The 19,511-nt window shown below is 43.2% G+C and overlaps 1 protein-coding gene across 3 annotated transcripts in view; it reads left to right on the forward strand.

Moving 5' to 3' along the window:
• Window positions 1-19,511, forward strand: part of Fez2 (fasciculation and elongation protein zeta 2) — a 40,394-nt gene that overhangs the window by 11,799 nt on the left and 9,084 nt on the right. For all 3 annotated transcript variants that reach the window (XR_003734931.2, XM_028873391.1, XM_028873385.2), the window contains exons 3-5: window positions 491-607; window positions 2,483-2,624; window positions 4,415-4,683. Coding sequence is in view for 2 of the 3 variants with exons in the window: in XM_028873391.1 (XP_028729224.1) it covers window positions 491-607; window positions 2,483-2,624; window positions 4,415-4,683 (528 nt within the window). In the remaining variant the exon portion in view is untranslated. The remainder of the gene's footprint in view (window positions 1-490; window positions 608-2,482; window positions 2,625-4,414; window positions 4,684-19,511) is intronic.

The following is a 19,511-nucleotide window of genomic DNA, read 5'->3' on the forward strand; positions in this document are numbered from 1 at the left end:
ATGGATAGGTCCTGCCTGCCAGGGTGTTGATTCCTTTTATTCTGAGTATTTGAATATTTGGAAGTAGCTTGTAGATAGCTCTGTAGAATTGAAATGCATGCCAGGTTGTTAGCTGTGTACTTGTTGCTACCTTTTATTCCTTCCAATTTGCTAATAAAGACTGTATTATTATTATTATTATTTTGTCTTCTATACAAGTGTCAGTTTTTATATGGCTCTTGTAGCTGCTGCTTCTGGAAAAATAGCTGTATGTTTGTGTCAGACCATAGGGGTGCATGCCACACCTTGTCATTTTAAAGTTTGTCATATACTGTACTTACTGCTGCTGGGGGCGTATGTAATGCACTGTGTGGCCTGGTCTAGGGTCACTACTGACTCCTTTCCAAGGAATAGCTCTGCTGCACGTGCTTTCCAGTGCTTCTTTGGCACAGAAATGTTGACATTTGCATCAGAAGGACTTGTTTTTAAATGACTGTACTTTTGTTTTTAGATGAGTGACAGCTTGCTCTTTGACACCTCAGATGAGGAGGAGCTGAGGGAGCAGTTGGATATGCATTCGATCATCGTCTCCTGTGTCAACGAGGAGCCCCTCTTCACTGCAGACCAGGTATGGAGGTGAAGCAGAGCCTGGAGCTGAGAGCCACGTCTTAACCACAGCTGCAAATGATGCTTGTCAGAATGCCTGTGTTTGCCCTAACGCAGCCTTGAAGTTAAGTCTCCAGTGGAGAGGCGAAAACACAGCATATGCTGTCCAAGGAATTGGGGAGATTTCCATGCTAGATAGACATTGTCTGTGATTGATTACAAGTTACTAATGGAGGGTTATTGCTTACCCACTCCCCACCAAAAAAAAAAAAAAAAAAAAAAAAAAAATTGGGAAGTTCTTACTTTTTTACAAGGTTACCCTGACGTGAATGAACTGGACACTATTTGAGTTGATATTTTTATCTGTTTTGAGGCAAGGTCTCATCATATAGTACTGGCTGGCCTGGAACTCCCTACGCGGACCAAGGTGGCCTCAAACTACAGAGATCCACCTACCTCTGCCTCCTGAGTGCTAGAATTAAAGGCTTGAGCTACCATGCCTGGCTCTGCTGGGCATATTTTTCTAAAACCCCGGGTAAGAATCTTTAACAAATAATACAAGTATCTGTCACACACCGTAGAGAGAAGCAAACATAATACCTGTGTAGCGCTGTAGTAACGTCGTCAGCCCTGTATTCATTGGCAGCCACTCAAGTGAGCCTTGTCATTTTCTGAATACTCCCCCCACCTCCTCACTGTTCTCACAGTGTGACAGCAGAACTTCTTGAAATAAAATGTTCCGTGGCTACGTGGGCTGTGAATTCTGTCACGTTTTATTTTTAGGCAGGGCAGAGAAGGTCAGTAAGGAGATACGTGACGGCAAGGTCAGAGCAGTAAATGGACACGATAAGAATGTCCTGCTGATGGTCCCCGCTTTCCTTTGTGGTTGGATTGTTCTAGGCTTGGAAAACTGTGGTGCTAAGGAGAGAGGTAATGCTGTTTACAGAGGGCATGTAAATCCCGAAAGAGATGTGACCCCAGCAGGCCCCGTCTCCTCTAGAAACGAATTCTATCGCCTCCTGGAAAGTCTCATTGTACTGTTGACAGTCCTTGAGGGGAAGACTTTCTTCTCCTTAGCACAGTCCTTCTTGGGTTGGCTCTGCACCCATTGAAGAGCTCCCTAGGAAGTTTGCTGATTCATAGATCCGGTCCAGTGTACTCACGGTACTTTGTATCTTCATTGAGGTGTATTTTTTTCTTAATGGTTAAATGCCCTCTCACCCGGTTTTAAATATTTAGTCCTTCTGCCTTCCTTCCTTCAAAGTTTCTGCTTCCCTTTTCGCTCTTAGAATCCGGGACCAGACAAGGTACAGTTGAGTCACACTGTTTGACAGTGGGTCATGGTTGAATTGAAGGCTCGTGTATTCATTCCTCTTTGCAGCCTCTTCCCCATCTGATTCTGGTTTTGGTGATTTAAAAATGCCCCTTTGTCTTTCACTGAATTAATAAATGAAATTCTTTTGCTGCTAGAGAGTTAACATCCTGCTTTATCCATGGAAATTTTTATCAATATCACATTTTGTTTTATGTCAAAGTTTTTGTTAATCTAGATTACATTACAACATCTCGTTGAGTGTGTGCATGTGGTGCACACACATTTTCCATCTTTTAACTATAATTTTATTACCCAGTCTGCATAAATCATGGCACCCATTTTCAGAAATGTCAAGATGTACAGGGGTCTGCTGAAATGCGATGGACATACCAGATCATATTCTGTTTAATTTTGTGTTCATGTATGGTAAGTTCCTTTTGATAAGCTGTGTTCACTTTCACGTGTGCCTCCTGCACATGAGAAGGACTTATGAACTTACTTGGGAATTCTGGTGAGTGCCATGGCACAGTCGCCGCGTCTCTCCCATGCATTTGATTAACAGCAGCATTTGTGTTTTGGAAGGTTATTGAAGAAATTGAAGAGATGATGCAGGAATCACCAGACCCGGAAGATGACGAGACCCCCACACAGTCAGACCGGCTCTCCATGCTCTCCCAAGAGATCCAGACTCTTAAGAGGTCTAGTATGAGCAGCTATGAAGAGAGTAAGAGACCCTCCTTACCTCAGTCTCTGGGCTTTCTGTCCATGTCCAACACGTCATGTCAGCCTCTCCAGAAAGCACTCATCTTCTTGGGTCCTCTGGCTCTGTATATACTTTGTCGTTGTTCAGGACTGTGTTGTATTTCCTTCAGACTCTGGACTAGTCTTCTGGGGCTTTGGGAAGAATTTACTGCAGACGGGGTAGCTTCAGCAGCCTGAATTTATTTCCTGGCTGTTCTGACGGCCTCAGGTCCAAGGTTAAGGGTTGGTTGTTTCTCCTTCCTGGCCTGTGGGTGGCCATCCCTTCCCTGGCCTTCCATCTATCATATCTGTGTCTGCATTGCATCTTCTTATAAGACATAGGTCTCATTGGATTGAGCACCAGCCTTGGGCCCCATTTTAACTTTATCTCTGTAAATACTCCAAATGCTGCTGTATTCTGCAGTACTTAGGGTTAAGACTTCAGCATGCATTTTTGGGAGAAACAGTTTAGCTCATAAAAAGCAAGATCGTATGTATTTATTGAAAATAATTCCTATGTGGACAAATAGTTGTCTTTGAAGGAGCTTTGAAGAGTTTTGGGAAGTGGAATTTTGTTACAGTTGGATCTGTGTTTGTATATGAGAACACTGAAATACTGTAAATACTGTGTGGGTGGTTGTCACAAAGAGGTTCTGAATAACTCTACCCAGCATGGGACTGCTCTGTGCATCGGTGTTTATCACCATGCCTGGTTCCATGCTGGCTAACACCCCTGTTGTGATGTGGGTTTGTATTTGTGGCCGGACCGGAGGTCTGAGGCTGGGCTGCCTCAATCCCATTGTATTATGTGGCTTCTTTTTAACCTGTGGAAGGTCCTCTGACACACTACATTTTCCCTCCAATGTGACGTAGCCACAGCTCTGTAGATAAGCCTTAGTTAGCATCGCTGGAGTCCTGATTCCAAAGCCCAGTGTTGATATGTGGTGAGGTACAGGAAGTATGTATTAGTTAGCTAACACTCCCATAACAAACAGTCCCTCAGACCGGGTGGCTTGGACTGTGGGCTTTACCTTCTCTCAGCTCTGTAGGCCAGGTATTAAAATCCAGCTCCTTGACTTGCAGATGTCTTCCCTGGGTTTTCTTGTGGCCTGGTTTGCTGTCTGCTGTACTCTCTCCATTCTGAAGGACAGCAGTTATGTTGGATTAAAGTCCATCTAATAAACTCGTTGTCATTAGACGACCTTTCTGAGTGCTTCCCTCCAGCTCATCCAGTCTCATGGTGAGGGACAGGCATTAGGACTTCAGCAGTGTCCTGGCTCTCCCATGCCAGCTGGGGTGACTTCCATGACTGTCCCGCCTTTCATCTCCCTGATCTTGAGCCAGATTCACGAGAGGGGCCATATAAGATTAAACAAGCATTTAGTTTAATCCTTTCCGATGGACTCCTCTCCTAGAACCCTGCCCCGTAGCCTGCCACGGCGTGTCAACAGGCAGTTTCTGTACCCCACTCTCCACCCCCTTCTGTGTCTGTTCTTTTCCTCACACCAGCCTCATGTCAGTCTTGGCTATCGTACTAGTCGTGGGATGCTTTAGACACATAAGAAATAGTTAGATTTTTTTCATTTCCGCTGAGTGGCATGGCTACTTACCTCTGCTCAGCTCTACCCACCAGAACTTTTTAGCTTCCAAGACGATCCCAAACCGTCAGCGTAATTGCTTAGACTTGGATTTCGTTCTTTGGTTTAAAACACTCCAGTGTGCCGCCTCCAAACAGGTGTCTTAGGATTCACTGCTCTTTGTTTCTGGCCTCAGAAGTGAAAAGGCTCTCGGTATCCGAACTCAACGAGCTGCTGGAGGAAATTGAGACAGCCATCAAGGAGTACTCCGAGGAGCTGGTGCAGCAGTTGGCTCTGAGAGATGAGCTGGAGTTTGAGAAGGAGGTGGAGAACAGCTTTATTTCTGCCCTGATTGAGGTGCAGAACAAGCAGAAAGAGCACAGAGAGACAGTCAAGAAGAAGAAGAAGCTTAAAAACGGCGCCTCTCAGAATGGGAGGAACGAGAGAAGTCACATGCCAGGCACAGTAAGTGATGTTTGCAGGAGGCACCCACTGCTGCCCCCAGGTCACCCCAGCACAGTCGGTCAGCAGTGGGTCTGTCTGGCAGGTCTCCCCTGTGTGTGTGAGTGGTGAGCCTCCGGCCAGAGCGCCACAGGGACTCTTGGCTAGAGCATACAGCTTCTTCGGGAACGTGTTTCCTAGTGATGCTTATTGCCCTGTCTGGATACCTCAGCACCCGAATGTGTGATGGGGACGTCAGTGGAAGGTAGAGCAGGCAAAGGACGTATGTCTTCAAGTAGAGGCCTGGCCAGCGGCCACTCCTTACTACATCAGAACGATAGTAGTGGACTGTTGTGTTTGGCCAGCAGGCTCATGAGTGGTTTTATTTTGTTTGTGCTTAGCTATGGGGTTGGATTAGAAGACACGAAGAGGGTCCTATTGGGGAATCTGAACTGTGCTGTGTGAACAGGTTCCTCCTGACTCATCAGAGGGTGCTGGTTGCAGCTGTGTGACATCAGCTGCTTGGCTGTGTATTTAGCAGACCAGAATATTATGACAGGTGAGAACATAGTGGTGTATTTGAAACCTCTAGGCTTCATAAAAGGTATTTTGTTCTCAGCATGATCCTTTTTCCAGAGTGATTTCATTGGTTAAAATTCATCATAAACATGGTCAGACAGTTCTCTACCATTTTTCCATGACCAGTTGGGGTCTTGTATATTCCCACCCTGACTTCATCTGTGAACAAATGTTGGTTGTATTTTTAGAGTATAAAGGTTGGTTAAAGTGATCCATTTTTCTCAATTGTGATATAACACGATATATGTGTCACAAATTGATCCTTATGGCTTAAAGTAATATCCATTCTCTCTCTATTAAGTCTTGAATGAAGTCTCATTGGCAGATGCTGATGGAATCCTAGGACGAGAATCCAGGTGCTGGGTAGCTGGGTCACCAGTGAGTGGTAATACATAATCTTACCACGTACTCCATTAGCCATACTGTGAATAACTTGTGAATGAATGCACATGTTCGTAGTGTGATGTCCATTTGTAAAAATGTAGAAAGAATAAAACTTCTTAAACTTACTTTGAAGGATTCAGGTGTAGTTGGTTTTTGAGAAAGTATTGATGAGAAGGATGCTATTTAGTCATTTCTAGTGAGTATCTGAAGAAAAAACATTTGTTTGACTATTCTGTCTGGAAATTTTACTTTTAAAATATCAAAGATAATATTTTCATCTTGCAGGTAGTATTTTAATGGAAATACACCTTTTAAATTGCCCTATTATGGCAGTGGGATTAAGTGAAATGCTTAGTTGCTAAACCCGGGCATGGGTGGGAATTTCTGCATAACTGCTGTTAGGGATTACATGCAAATCCTCTATTTATTGCTGGTAACACTTGGCTGAGAAAAACAAATTTATCCCTAGAGGGGTTTAGAGGTTTCTTTTTGTAATTCCCGTATAAATAGGGTTAGTGTGGACCCATTGTGTAATTTTGTATGGCGTTTATACCGAGAAGTGGATTTGGCCAGACAGCATGGGGTTAGAGTTAAACCTTTATTGGTCTTGAAATAGAGTCATATAAGACTGCATTTGTTTTTTCATAATATTGGAACTCATGAAGTTGCTTCCTGGTCCTGAGCTACTGTTTGTGTCAAAGACTTCAGTTAGGGCGGTAATGGCATGGCTCAACTCCTGGCACTGGGTTCCTGTGTCTTATTTTAGTCTCAGATGCCGGAGAACCGCTCCATCTGGAGCAGAAACAGCCGGAACGTGGTGATTTTGAAGATAGTTACAGTGGCGCAAAAGACATGGCCATTGGGTAAACAGATTCCTAGAGGAATTCATTCTCTTTCTTTCTTTCTTTCTTTCTTTCTTTCTTTCTTTCTTTCTTTCTTTCTTTCTTTCTTTCTTTCTTTCTTTCTTTCTTTCTTTCTTTCTTTCTCTCTCTCTCTCTCTCTCTCTCTCTCTCTCTCTCTCTCTTTCTTTCTTTCCTCCTTTCTCTCTCCCTTCCTCCCTCCCCCCTCCCTCCTCCCTCCCCCTCTCTCTTTCTTTCTTTCTCTGTCCCTCCCCCCCCCAGACAAGGTTTCTTGGTGTAGTCCTGGCTGTCCTGGAACTCACTCTGTAGCCCAGGCTGGCCTCCAACTCACAGAGGTCCACCTGCCTCTGCCTCCCGAGTGCTGGGATTAGAGGTGTGCACCATCACCCGGCCTCAGATACTTTCTATATCATGCAGCTGTGGCATGTAACTCAGTGAGCTGACTATCATCACCAATGCTAATTAAACAAAGGTGACCTCCACGTACAAGCCATGGGTTACCTGTTTTTCCAGTGACATCACTGTTTTCTCCCCAACAAGTGCTGGGATTTGAACTTTTCCTTAGACATGGAATGACTTCCTTTTGTTTCAGCAATGCTTTGGGACACACACACCCACTTACAGTAGGTGTAATACTTCTATAGTTGCCAACTTGTTGTCTTAGGTCCAGACGATGAACTCTGATGAAATATCTGCGTGAGAAGAGAGCAGGGTTAAAGTCCTTAGGCATGTCTTGTTTCAAACAATTTGCTCAAGAAAAAAATTGGGGGGAGTGTTAGGGCTGCTATCCAGAGCATTAGAAAATGTCATCACAGCATGAGATTTCATTAAATAGTAAAGGAAATAGTGTATATCGTATAAAGGTGAAATGTTACCTTGCTTTGAGTCTTAATATTTAAAATAGAAATATTATATAAGGGGGCAAGGGACAACAGTGTGCATTCATTTGGCAAGTTTGTGGAGTATCTTCCTTGTCCCAGGCAACTCCTCAAGATACAGTGGGGGCTGAACCAGGCCAGGCTTGTGATTGAGCACCGTCTCTAAGGGAGAAGAATAGCAGGGGAAAAAAAAAAAAGCATGGCCGTTATGTCAGTGGAGGTAAATGCCGAGATTCCGTGCTGGATGAGGCGGTTGGAGCTGCTGCTGAGCCATTGTGGATGTGGTGGTTGTTGCTCGGCTGTGCCCAGTGTTTGGCAGAGGCTTCTCGGTCCCTTTCCCACTCCAGTTGGTAAGGAAGTTTGGAAGAGTCAGTCTTTTGGGCGATTGTGATTCGAGACAGCAGGTGCTTCATGCTTCCTTGTCTTGTTCTGGGTACCTGGAGCCGTACAGGGGTGGGTTGTAGAGACTGGCGTGGTGGAGCTTCTTCTACTTCTCAGTACGGTGATCTAGCTGATGACTTAGGTTCCTGATGATTTTGCTCCATTTTTCTGCAGTGGACCTCCTTTCACTCCCCCCATCCTCCCATCCCCCCCCATCCCCCATCCCCCTCACCTTCCTTTTTTTTTTTGTTTTTTTTTCTTTTTAACCTTCAAAATCATGGCCAAGCACTGTCTTCCTTTCTTCGACCCTTCCTCAATGACTCCTCTTCAACACAGACTTGACTAGACTCTCCCTCTCTTGGGGTTAGTGTGCTGCCTTTTTTCAGCACAGAAACGCCAGCCTTGTGTTTGCATGCCCATCTCTGTGATGTTTTCTTGAGGATAGGAAATTTAACTTTGCTGTCTTGGTATTTGGGGGTCCAGTATAAGGTATCTAGTACATTTCTGATGAATAAAGCAGAGGTCAAGGAGAGACTTGCAGATCTGCCTTAGTGCCTGGAAACTCTGTGTCAGGTGACAGATCCACAGAGGCGAAGTACCATGTTAATCAAGGGTCCTGGGCTAAGAACTGTCTGGAATTCTGGTCCTTCCACTCTGGATATAGAGACTTTTGAGTTTCAGAGGGATTAAATGAAGTACTATGTCTAGGATTAGCATGTACACTGAGTAAATGTTAGTTATCGTATATGACCATCTGCTTGTTAGGCATTCCCCAGGAGATAATGTTATAGGAATCTGACATTTATATTATCAAACCATGGTTAGCACAACTAGTTTACTGACATTGAAACTAAGAGAATTTCTAAGTCCAACAATATGAAGTTTTTTTTAATTAAAAAAATTATTTATATTTTTATGGATATGAGTGCTCTGCATGTATCCCTGCAAGCCAGAGGAGGGCACCAGATCCTATTACAGATGGTTATGAGCCACTGTGTGGTTGCTGAGGATTGAACTCAGGACCTCTGAAGAGCAGCCAGTGCTCTGAGCCATCTCTCCAGCCCACAATATGAGGTTTTAGGTGGCTAGGTCTTCACACTGTCAGCCGTGTAAGAGAGACAGTTTGCCAGTCCCTCCCAGGAGCAGTGGGTATGATTAACCTTTGAAAATGTACTGACCGGGTCGGTGAGTAGTGGTTTGACCTATCGGATCCCTGCCTGGGTTTCCTATGATATCATAACTGCGATGGTTTTTGTATCTGTTCACGAAGTGCAGATTCTCTGGCCACCGCAGTACCGGGCTGGGTTGTCATCTTTGGCTTCAGTCTCCTTGTCACAATGCAGGCTCCTGAAGGGCTCGTTTGCAGTTTATGAGTACCTCACCTCATCTTTAGTGTGTACAGATTGATTCCCAGGAGATTTGGATTTTGGATTTGAATTAGTATTATTCCCCCAGGAATTTTTTTGGGAGGTACGGTGGACCAGACTCCTGTTTATATCAGACATTTTCACAGATCATTAACTTTTAGAGGCCATTCCCTTGGGTACAAAAACAAGTTGAAATACACCAGGCTATGTTTTAATTCAGTTCTTCCTATACATCCAGAATTATCTTGAGTTTGAAAGACACTGTTGTCTACCTGCTTAGTATCCTACCTCTGTACACCTGGATGAAAAAGGACGTACTTTGTGAAAATCATGACTGTTTCATTTACAGGATGTGGGGGAGGTACCTTATTCTGAATCTTTGGCTGCAAAGATAGGAATCTTTTTAGATCTGTTTTCTAATTGGCCTAATCACATTGAACTTTCTAGAGTGTTTAGAGTCTTATTCTCAGCACAGTCAAAAATGTATTAAATTGGAAAGCCCTACCCCAAAGATGTTTGGGATGTCAACAAGTGGTGATTTGTAAGTTCTAGAGAAAACAGGAAACTCTGTTTTCAAAAGAATGTTATCCTAAGTACCTGCTTATAAGGTTTGAGGAGATGATTGCCTAAAGAGGATTGCTGGAAGAAGCACTTCCTTGGATAGGTTTTCTTCCACGGGTGCATTGTTTTGTATTTGTGACATACCTCTTATTATGACTAATGGCCAATTTAGTTTGTCTCTTCTTGCCTTGTGAAAGTACTCCCAGTGATAGTTTTCCATTTAATATTGATCAAAGCTGACATCAAGATAAGAGAAATGTGTTTTCATTTAGACAGTCACTATTAGATCACCTACAAGTATTATCTTAATTAATCCTAGTTCTCAGCCTAAAAGGGATGTTCTGACATATCTACTTGAAATTTTGGCTTTTGTTTAGAAAAATAAAAGTACCAGGGTTCCTTTTCTCCCTTTCTTTAATTTGGAATTTTAATTTTGAACATTTGCTAAGATAGCAAAGCAAACTGCTACTGCCCAAGGGCCAAATCCCTCCTCTGTTTATTTTATAAATAAAGTTTTATTGGAACATAGCCATATCCATCCCATCTACGTGGTGCCTGTGGCTGCTTTCATACTATGGAGACAGAGTTAAAGCATTTCACTGGAGGCTGTGCGGCCAGCAAAGCCTAAAATACTTACTATTTGACCTTTTCCAGAGAGAGCTTGCCAGCTCCTGATTTAAATAGAGTATACTTAATATTACGGAAGGGACTGGAGAGAGAGGCTCAGTAGTTAAGAGCACTTGTGCTTTTAGAGGACCTGGGATGATTTTCCAGCACCCTTATCAGTTGGTTCACAACCATCTCTAACTCTAGTTTTAAGAGATCTAATGACCTCTTTGGCTTCCAAGAGCATTGCATGCATATAGTGCACATACATGTGGGCAAGATACTCATACACATAACATAAAAATGAATCTTTTTTTAATTTGAGGGAAAAATATAAACTCAGTTTGGATTTGAATAGACAGAAAGACCGTGGTATGTAATTATATAAAATATTGCCATGTTCTAGCCTAAGAGTTTGTTGTTTGGCAGCTCTTCAGTAGTCTGAGTTTAGCCAAAAAGGTGGCCATGCATTGACCAAACCATCTTCAAGCCTTACAAGCTCCTGGCCCAACAATAGACTTTGGTTCTCTGTGTGTCTGAGCCAGTAGCTAAACAAAGGGGCCTGGCAGGTAGACCAGTTGTCTCTACTTTGGGAATGCCTTAAAGTGATAAAAATGTTGGGTGCCACCTGGTCACAGTGTTTTTCCCCATAGTGATAGAAGGTGATTTAACAGAAAATAAGTGGAGAAGGTGCTGATTGGTCCTTTTTTTTTTTAAACAGTTCTCCACGAAAGGATAAATTTGCTTTGCATCCTCAAATGCAAATATTAATACATTTCAACAGTAATTTGTTGATTATAATTGACAGTGTTCCTTTGTTTCTTTTCCTTTTCCCTTTTCTCTTTCCTTCCCTCCTCCTATTATCCCTCATTCCTCCCTCCACCTCCCCCTTCCTTCTTTCCTCTCTTTCTTGCTTCCTTGGGATTGAACCTAGGGCCTCACACATGCCAGGCAAGAGCTATATAGCTAAGATATAGTCCTAGCTCTATACTTTACTTTATTGCAAAGAATAGTTCCCAAAAATTAATATTAGCAACATAGAAGAGTATTGTGGCATAGGGAAAAACTTGGATATATAATATTTATTATTTCTGATAAAGCAAAACTATGAACTATTTTATATGTTAACTTTTATTTTCTGAAAGATAGTATCGTCTAGTGAAGTAATATTTCCATTGTAGTAAAAAGCCAGGAGTCCGTGCTTTACTTCTTGTAGCTTTTTAAAAAATGTAGTATTTTTATTTTTTGAGAATTTTATACATGCATACAATATATTTTGACCATATTCCCCCAGCACTCTGCTTGGTAGCTTAGATCTGTCTTCTACCTCCTTACTCTTTCCTACCTTGGTATCCCCCCTTTTTTATAATCCAGTTTGTGGTCCCCATCTACTCATGGGTATGAGGACATCCACTGACGCATGGTTCACCTATCAGGGGCCTTAAATACCCTTAAAGAAAACTGATCTCTCCTAGAACCCATCAGCTCTCAGTAGCTTTCAGTTGGGTATGGGGGCCATCGTACCCATCCAAGCTAATGTAGTATATATTAACTGAATATAACTTTTTACTATTGCTTTTCATTCGTTTTTCATACCTTTCTAATGTTTTCTGCCCAATTCTAAGATCTTTGTTTTGCTAAAAACCAAAACTACTATTCAGTAAATTAGTACTTGACAGTGGTCAAACTATCCAATCTGATGTGCCTTGTGGGGAATAGTAATTATATTTTTATTTTACCTTTTTTTGAACTCCCTGAGCATAAGAATATTAAGGGAGGAAGGGCCGATGAGAAGTGAAAAATAGATAAAAGCCTTTCCTTAATTGTTTTCCTTACCCGTGTTTCTGACACAGCTTTGCTACTGGAAGTTTGCAAGCCACTGTGGCTAGAGACCTTTTCAGGTCAGTTCAGGTAAGTCATGGAGTAGACGTGCAGGCGGAACCAGCTGAGTCTCCTGGCTGTCTTCCAGCTTTGTTTCTCCCTGTGTCGGATGTTGTTTTGTGGTGGTTGTGAAATTCGTTGAACTGGTGAAGTGCCCTGAATAGAAAGAGTTGATGCCGAGGATTATAGAAAATAACAAGCACAGTCCAACACCATGTCTGCTTCTCGTTGCTCTCGAGTTTGCTGAAAGTTTTCAAATTCTCTTGATTGTTCAGAAAGACCTTCAGAGTTCTGGCTGATTCCTAGGTCTTGCTGTAGACCCGTTCTTCCCGTGGTTTCTAGTCCTTTCTGCTGTGGCTTGCAGTCAGGAGTCCAGTGTTTCTCAATTGCCACCTTTTTTATAGCTGGACAACTTGATGCAGTTTCTGCGTTCTGGGCAAATGTAGAAGGATGTCATGATTTCTTTTGGGAGCGATGACTCTAATTTTAGCCACCCTTTAAGTGAAGAGTCCAGACTTCTTTGAATATTGATCTTTTCTAAGCACATTGCTCAGTTCTTTTTTTTTTTTTTTCCTTTTATTTTATTTTACAATACCATTTAGTTCTACATATCATCCACGGGTTCCCCTGTTCTCCCCCCTCCCACCCCCTCCCCTTACCCCCAGCTCACCCCCCATTCCCACCTCCTCCAGGGCAAAGCCTCCCCCAAGAACTGCGATCAACCTGGTAGACTCAGTCCAGGCAGGTCCAGATCCCTCCTCCCATACTGCATTGCTCAGTTCTTTCCGTGTATTATTTCATTTTAATGTGCGCAATCACCCTAGAATGCTTATTAACAATATTCTTATTGCCATATCTTGGATAAGCAAATGTTAGATCTACAGAGTCCTTAGCTCACAGAAATAGCATGCATGGAGAGAGGAAGTACAGCATTATCTAGAGGGGCAGGAGAATTCTCTAGAGGGGATGCAGAGCTCTCTAGAGGTAAGAGCCAGCATTGGCTTGCATTTCCTTCCTTTGAACTACCCAGGCAGGTTGTATATGGGCTCAGAGCTCTTGGCTTCTTTCTCTGTCTTTTAGGTTTTATGGATTTTTTTTTTTTTAAAGTTCCAAATATTATACTGTGTTGCTCTTGGTTTCGTCTGAAGGAAGTTTCCAGAGGATGGATGATTTTGAGACTCTCCATTCATACCCTCGCCAGAAAAGGAAATGGTGAGAGGCGACTGAATGTTCTGAGTTACTGAAGGCTCTGTGTTCTCTGTCAAATGGCCCCTTCCTTCCCCTGACTTTGCTCCATGGCTTTGGTATTTTCTCTGTAGCAAGGGCAATAATAAGACAAATAGTGCCATGCTTAATCACCTTCCTGCCTGTATACGGGTTCGTGTGGAACACTCCATTCCAAGCAGGGCATTTGGGGAACCGTTAACTCCTTCCTAAAGATGCAGTGGGGGATCCCCGAGAACCTGAAGCTGCCCCAGTGTTTTGCTTCTGCACTGGGCCATTTGGATTTTCTGCTTCGTAAATGGTAGATTAAATGGAGGGAGGACGGAAGATTGGCTCCTGACAATCCTAATGTTTTCATTCATCTTAAGGATTAATTTTAATTAAAGGGTAACAAGTCTCCAGCATTGCTCCTACCATTCAGTATTCATTGGCCCGAGACTTAGTGGCCAGTGCCTGGACGTGCCTGTGGTCCCTCCCCTTGAGAAATGGTGAACAGAGAAGTGCCCCTTTCGCCCTCTCCTTACTTTCTTCCTTTTACTTAGAAAATTTAAGTAGAAAGAATTCTGACCTCTGGTCCAGTTTAGCACCTAATAATACTGCATCTATTCTCCAGGTCATAAGTCTAGCATTTCTCAATGGCATGATAGTTTTAAAAAGTCAGTTTAATTTGTCTCTGAGGTTTTATCTTCTGAAATACATTTTGCTTTCCAAAAATGGGGTGTTTTTGTTTTTTTAGTTGATGGAGCCGTTGTGAGGCAGAGCCTATCGTTTCTTGGTGGAGTTCTTTTCCAGGTTCTTCTAGTTCCTGCCTGCCCTGCTCATCTATTCTCTCTCCCTTCTGCTTCACTGATCCTCTGCTGCTTCCTTTTATTAGCCCGGGCTTTAGTTCTTAGTTGCTGGCCCTTTCACAAATCATGGCGTGGAGATTATTTTGCCTGCCCTTGTTAATCTCCCGTTGATTTCCTAAGCTCGATCCCTTGGTGGAAACTTCCGCAATGCCACACTTCACTCCTTTGACCCATGGTTTTGTGTCTTGTCATGCCATCAGTCTCTGTTTACACTTAGATGGCTTTTTCTTTCTGGGTTATTTTTCTTTCTCTTACCTAAGAAGTTCAGAGGCCTTATAATATGGTGAAAAAATTCCAGGCTCGGAGGCTTTTGGCTTCTGGTGTTAGGAGTGTCACACCTGGAGTGTGGCAGGTAATTTTACAAACCCTTCCTGTGACACAGGCCCTGTGATGGAGGGATGCAGGATACCATTTTCTCTCTTGATAACGTACTCACGTCCTCCTAAGGAAGCAAAGACTTGGAAGTAGACCATTAACCATCATCTGCTGGTACCCTGGAACACTTACAGCGTCCTGTGGCACTTGTGTCTGATGGTTGGTTTGTGTGTGCACAGTTGTGTGTGTGTGGTCACTTTGGTTGTCTGATGGTCGGTTTGTGCATGTGTGTTTGTGCGTGTGTGTAGTTTGACTTGATTTGCCTCCTTAAAAATAATGTATCTTTTTGGTTGAGGTAATTCATATATTCATAGAATATTAAAATCAGAAGTCCTTCAGATTATATCTCTTGACCATCTCCTGCCTGGTGAAGATACAGGCCTCAGTAGGTGAGTCCTGGTAGAGCTAGCAGAGCAGGGACCTAGAACTCTGATTTTGAGTCTGGCCTTTCTCTGCCTAGGTCGACATTACATTTCTTTTTCTGATTCCAGATACTTTTGACTGGCATGTGACTCCTGGGTTCTTGTAAAACTTTGCACATATTTTCTAGCATGAGTAGGAATTGCTATAGAGCACCTTTGAAATATACATATTGGTTTAACTGAGCAGCCTTTATAATCAAATATCTTTCTGCAGTTAAAAATCCCAAAGATGGCCAGGCAGTGGTGGTGCACGCCTTTAATCCCAGCACTTGGGAGGCAGATCTCTGTGAGTTCAAGGCCAGCCTGGGCTACAGAGTGAGTTCCAGCAAAGCCACCAAAACTACACAGAAAAACTCTGTCTCAACCCCCCGCCCCCCCAAAAAAAAATCACAAAGACAACATAACCCAGATTCTCTGTGTATTATCCATCTTTACGTGGCTTATTTTATGCTACTTTTATTTTCTCTTTAAAGACTTTATTTTTTAAAACTATTTCTTCATATAACTGCATGTATTCCTTTTTGTCTCTCTTCCAAGCCTACATACACTTTTACACACATTGTAAACTATTCCATCTGAATCTGTCATATTGTGATTTAAACTGCAGATTACTAAAACTGAAACAGCAGCACTTGCTGCTGGCTCTGCCCATCTCAGCTTCCCAACATGGCGGTTTTATGTTTACCGCCAGCTCTGGGTCTGGGAGCATGTGTACCATCAACTCTCAGAAGCAGTGGGTCTATGCTTTTATCAAAGCAGCGTGTAGCCCAGAAACCTCTTTTTTTTTTTTTTTTTTTTTTTTTTTGTCTGTACTAGGAAAGCTAAATTCACCATGCAGTGTAATGTGCGGCTTGTAGACGCCTCATTCCCGCCATGCTGTAGGTCAAGCCCACACGCCAGGAAGCCACCATAGAGTAGCTCAAGCCTGCAGGCTGCCACTAACTTGAGAGAGACAACTAGCTCCGTTTTAGAATCTTCTTTTTAAGGTTTTAGGTGAAAACTCTTGCCCCACATTGGGCACCATTAGTCGTTGAAGTTTTTCTGTGTCCACCCAGCTCCTGCAGCTGCTCAGACCCAAGTAAACACACAGAGACTTATATTACTTATAAACTATATGGCCATGGCAGGCTTCTTGCTATCTAGTTCTTATATCTTAAATCAACCCATTTCTATTAATCTATAAGTTGTCACATGGCTTGTGGCTTACGGGTACTTTACATCTTGCTTCTGGCATCATCTCCTGACTCAGCCTTCCTTTTCCCAGAATTCTCTTCTTTGCTTATCCTGCCTATACTATACTTCCTGCCTGGCTACTGGCCAATCAGCATTTTATTTATCAATCAATTAATCATAGCAACACATTCACAGCATACAGAAAGAGAGCCCCAGGATAGAGCCTTGTGGCTCAGTACATTGATCAGGTCCTCTTACGCTGAGGACAAAGCTGTGCTTTTAGGGACATAAAGGTGACTGTGTTTCCATAAAATTTATGAAAAATTGACTTAATCTTTCTCTGCTCCCACTCCTGTCTACCTTTCTTCAGATATTGTGCCCTGTATCTCCCATTACAAATATCGTTAATGGCTGGGCACAGTAGCTTGTGGCAAGTGCCTGTTGTCCCAATCCCTCAGAGGCTGAAGGAGGAGAATGCTTGAGTCTAGGAGTTGGAGGCTAGTCTGGACAGTGTAGCAAGACCTGTCCTTAGACACAGGCACACAGACACAGACACAGACAGACAGACACAGTCACAGACACACACACACACACACACACACACACACACACACACACACACACACAGTGTAACAGTTGAAAAACCCAAATGGGATTGGAACCCAGGGGAACACTGGGCAGGGACAGTCGGATACTCAAGAATGTGGTGTCATGAATCCAGAGAAAAGAACTGGCGGACAGGGATTCCTGGAAATCTCACCGGGATCTGAAGTGTCTTTGGACTTGAATGTTAAAGAAGATAACTCTGGGGAAAGTAGGTTGAGGGTTTGGTCACTGAGAAAGCCCGTAGAAAAAAGGGTGGGAATGAGTGAAGGGGAGAACTGTGACTCAGTTTCCCAGGGAGGCCGCCATTCATAGTAGCTAGAACACTCAGTTCTCAGCCAGATCTGTTAATTGTGTTCTTTCTCTCTCTTGGGTTCTGTGTTGTGTATTCTCTGTCTCTGTCTCTTTCTGTCACACACACACACACACACACACACACACACACACACACACACACACACACACCCCTGTGTCCCTAGAGTCTCTCAAATGTCTATTTAGATGATTTTTTTTCCAGTGGTACAAAGTGTAGTAGGGTTCTGCCATGTGTCGCCTTGCTCCTCTGGCTTGGCCGTTGGCTGTGGAGTGCTCTGGGGCTGGGTGCCCTTGGCTGTGTCTGCCAGCGCCGGCATGGCCGAGGTTTTGTTGGGAAACTTGGACTTCATCATCTTTGGCTGGCCTCAGTGGGCGGGCTTGTGTTTTCCAGCTTGTGTGGGTTCCCCATGGTTGCATTTTGACTTCTTCCTACCAGGCTAGAGTTCTGATGGTGTGACCATCATCCCTCACTTTCTTGTAACTGAAATAGTCCAGTGGTGCTCACGTCTGTATTTAAACAGGAAATCTGAAACTACACAGGCGTCTTATGAATGTGTATGGACCTTCTTTTTGTTTGGCTTTGTTTGTTTTTTTCCTTCAGTGATCCTAATTAGGTTTTGACTGGGAAAATAAAGCTAATGAATTTGAACTGTACCTGAGTTTTCTCGCAGGTGCGTTCTGACTCCTTTGTCCAGCTTGAGGTTTTCTGAGTTCTTACCTAGCTTTAGCGTTTCCATAGAAAATGGAGCCATGTACTGCAGACTGAAACAAGCATTCTTTTAAGTGCTTTTCCAAAGGAATGAATTTTGTAGAATGCTTAAATAAGGAGCTGACTTGTTTACTTGAAAATCAGTTCCTAGCGTGTTTATTGCTGACGTGGGAGCCTGTGACGTCATCTCTCTGGATAATCTGTTTTAAAAACGGGAACAAATTGCAATGTTGTATGTGAAGAATCTTCAAAACTAGTTGTTTGTAGGTTTTTATTGTAAAAACTATCTCTTCCATCAAAAGTAATCATTAGCTAGGTGTGGTGGCACATGCCTTTAATCCCAACACTCAGGAGGCACAGGCAGATGGATCTCTGGGAGTTCGAGGCTAGCCTGGTCTACAACTCGAGTTCAAGGACAGCCAAAGCTATTACATAGAGGAATCCTGTCTCAAAAATTCACCCCCCCCCAAAAAAATAAAAAGACCAAAAAAAAAAAAAAAAAAGTTATATTCTCAGCAGAGTAAGGAGCCATGTGTCATGTGGAAGTGTCTTGACCAGATAATTGATTCTCACCAACAGGAACAGGTGGGGCAGGAGAGTGGTGGAGAAGGCGAGGTGTGCTGAACAACTCCCACAGGACAAGTGTGGGTGCCCTTGGGGTTCAGCAGTGCCCTGGGCTGGTGGGGCTGGGCCAGAAGCAGTCTCTGCCTCCTTGAGGGGTAACCCTGTTTGTACTTCTCAGGCTTTTTGATAATCAGGGGTTCCTCCCACTCCTAATATTTATTGAGGGCCTCAGAGGGCTTTACTTCATACATATTAAATTGATCAATATTTACCGTATTAAAAATTAAAACTAATAAAAGATTAATTCATTCAAAGTGCCAGAGTTAAATGATTAATTCTTATATAAACGGTAAGTTTTCCTAGAATGTAACTTGAAAGCTTTTGGTTAGGAAAATGTCATTGGCGTGTGTTCCTGTCAGTCTTGTTGCTGTGCAGCGGCATTGAAGGACAGGCGTCTCAGCTCTGCTTCTGCAGGCTGTCCGTCCTTCGGAATGTTACACTGTAGGTTGTGACAGACTGAGGGAACTGGAGTGCTCTATACGGCCAGAGTTTGTGATAGACTTGAAAAAATGGCATGAAGCCTAACGATGCACGATGAATATACAACAGCAATTAAGGAAAAGATCACGTCTTGATGATATGAAGGTGTTTGAGCTCATGTACCTCTAGGAGAATTTCAGCTGCCTCCTAACTTGTGCCTGGGTCACACTTAGAGATCACTTGCTCTAGTGTATACATTTTATGAGAGCAGAGACAACTGCTGTGGTTTCCTTGGGACCTGGAAAAATATCTTGAAGTTTGTTCCTTCAGTGTTTACTGGCTCAACTTTCCCCCTGAAATTCCAGGGAAAGGCACCATCCGGTGAGTCAGAGGACAGCTTCCTTCTCAGGAGCCTTTCCCTTAGTTAGTCATGCTGCAAGAATCTCTCTCCTGCCTTTGACTCAGCTGTTAGACAGGTACCAGTGGCCCTTTTACCATGCATGTGACTGTGCAGGCTGGCTACAAACCAAGATAGGTCACGGACAGGAAAAAGAAAGTCTCATCTGAGTGCAGTGAATTCTAGGACCTCTTCGTGGAGGTTTCTGGGAGAAATCAGCTGAAATTGTTTTCTACAGAGTGGAT

This window comes from Peromyscus leucopus, chromosome 22 (genome assembly GCF_004664715.2).
Source record: "Peromyscus leucopus breed LL Stock chromosome 22, UCI_PerLeu_2.1, whole genome shotgun sequence".
In the NCBI taxonomy this organism is placed as follows: domain Eukaryota; kingdom Metazoa; phylum Chordata; class Mammalia; order Rodentia; family Cricetidae; genus Peromyscus; species Peromyscus leucopus.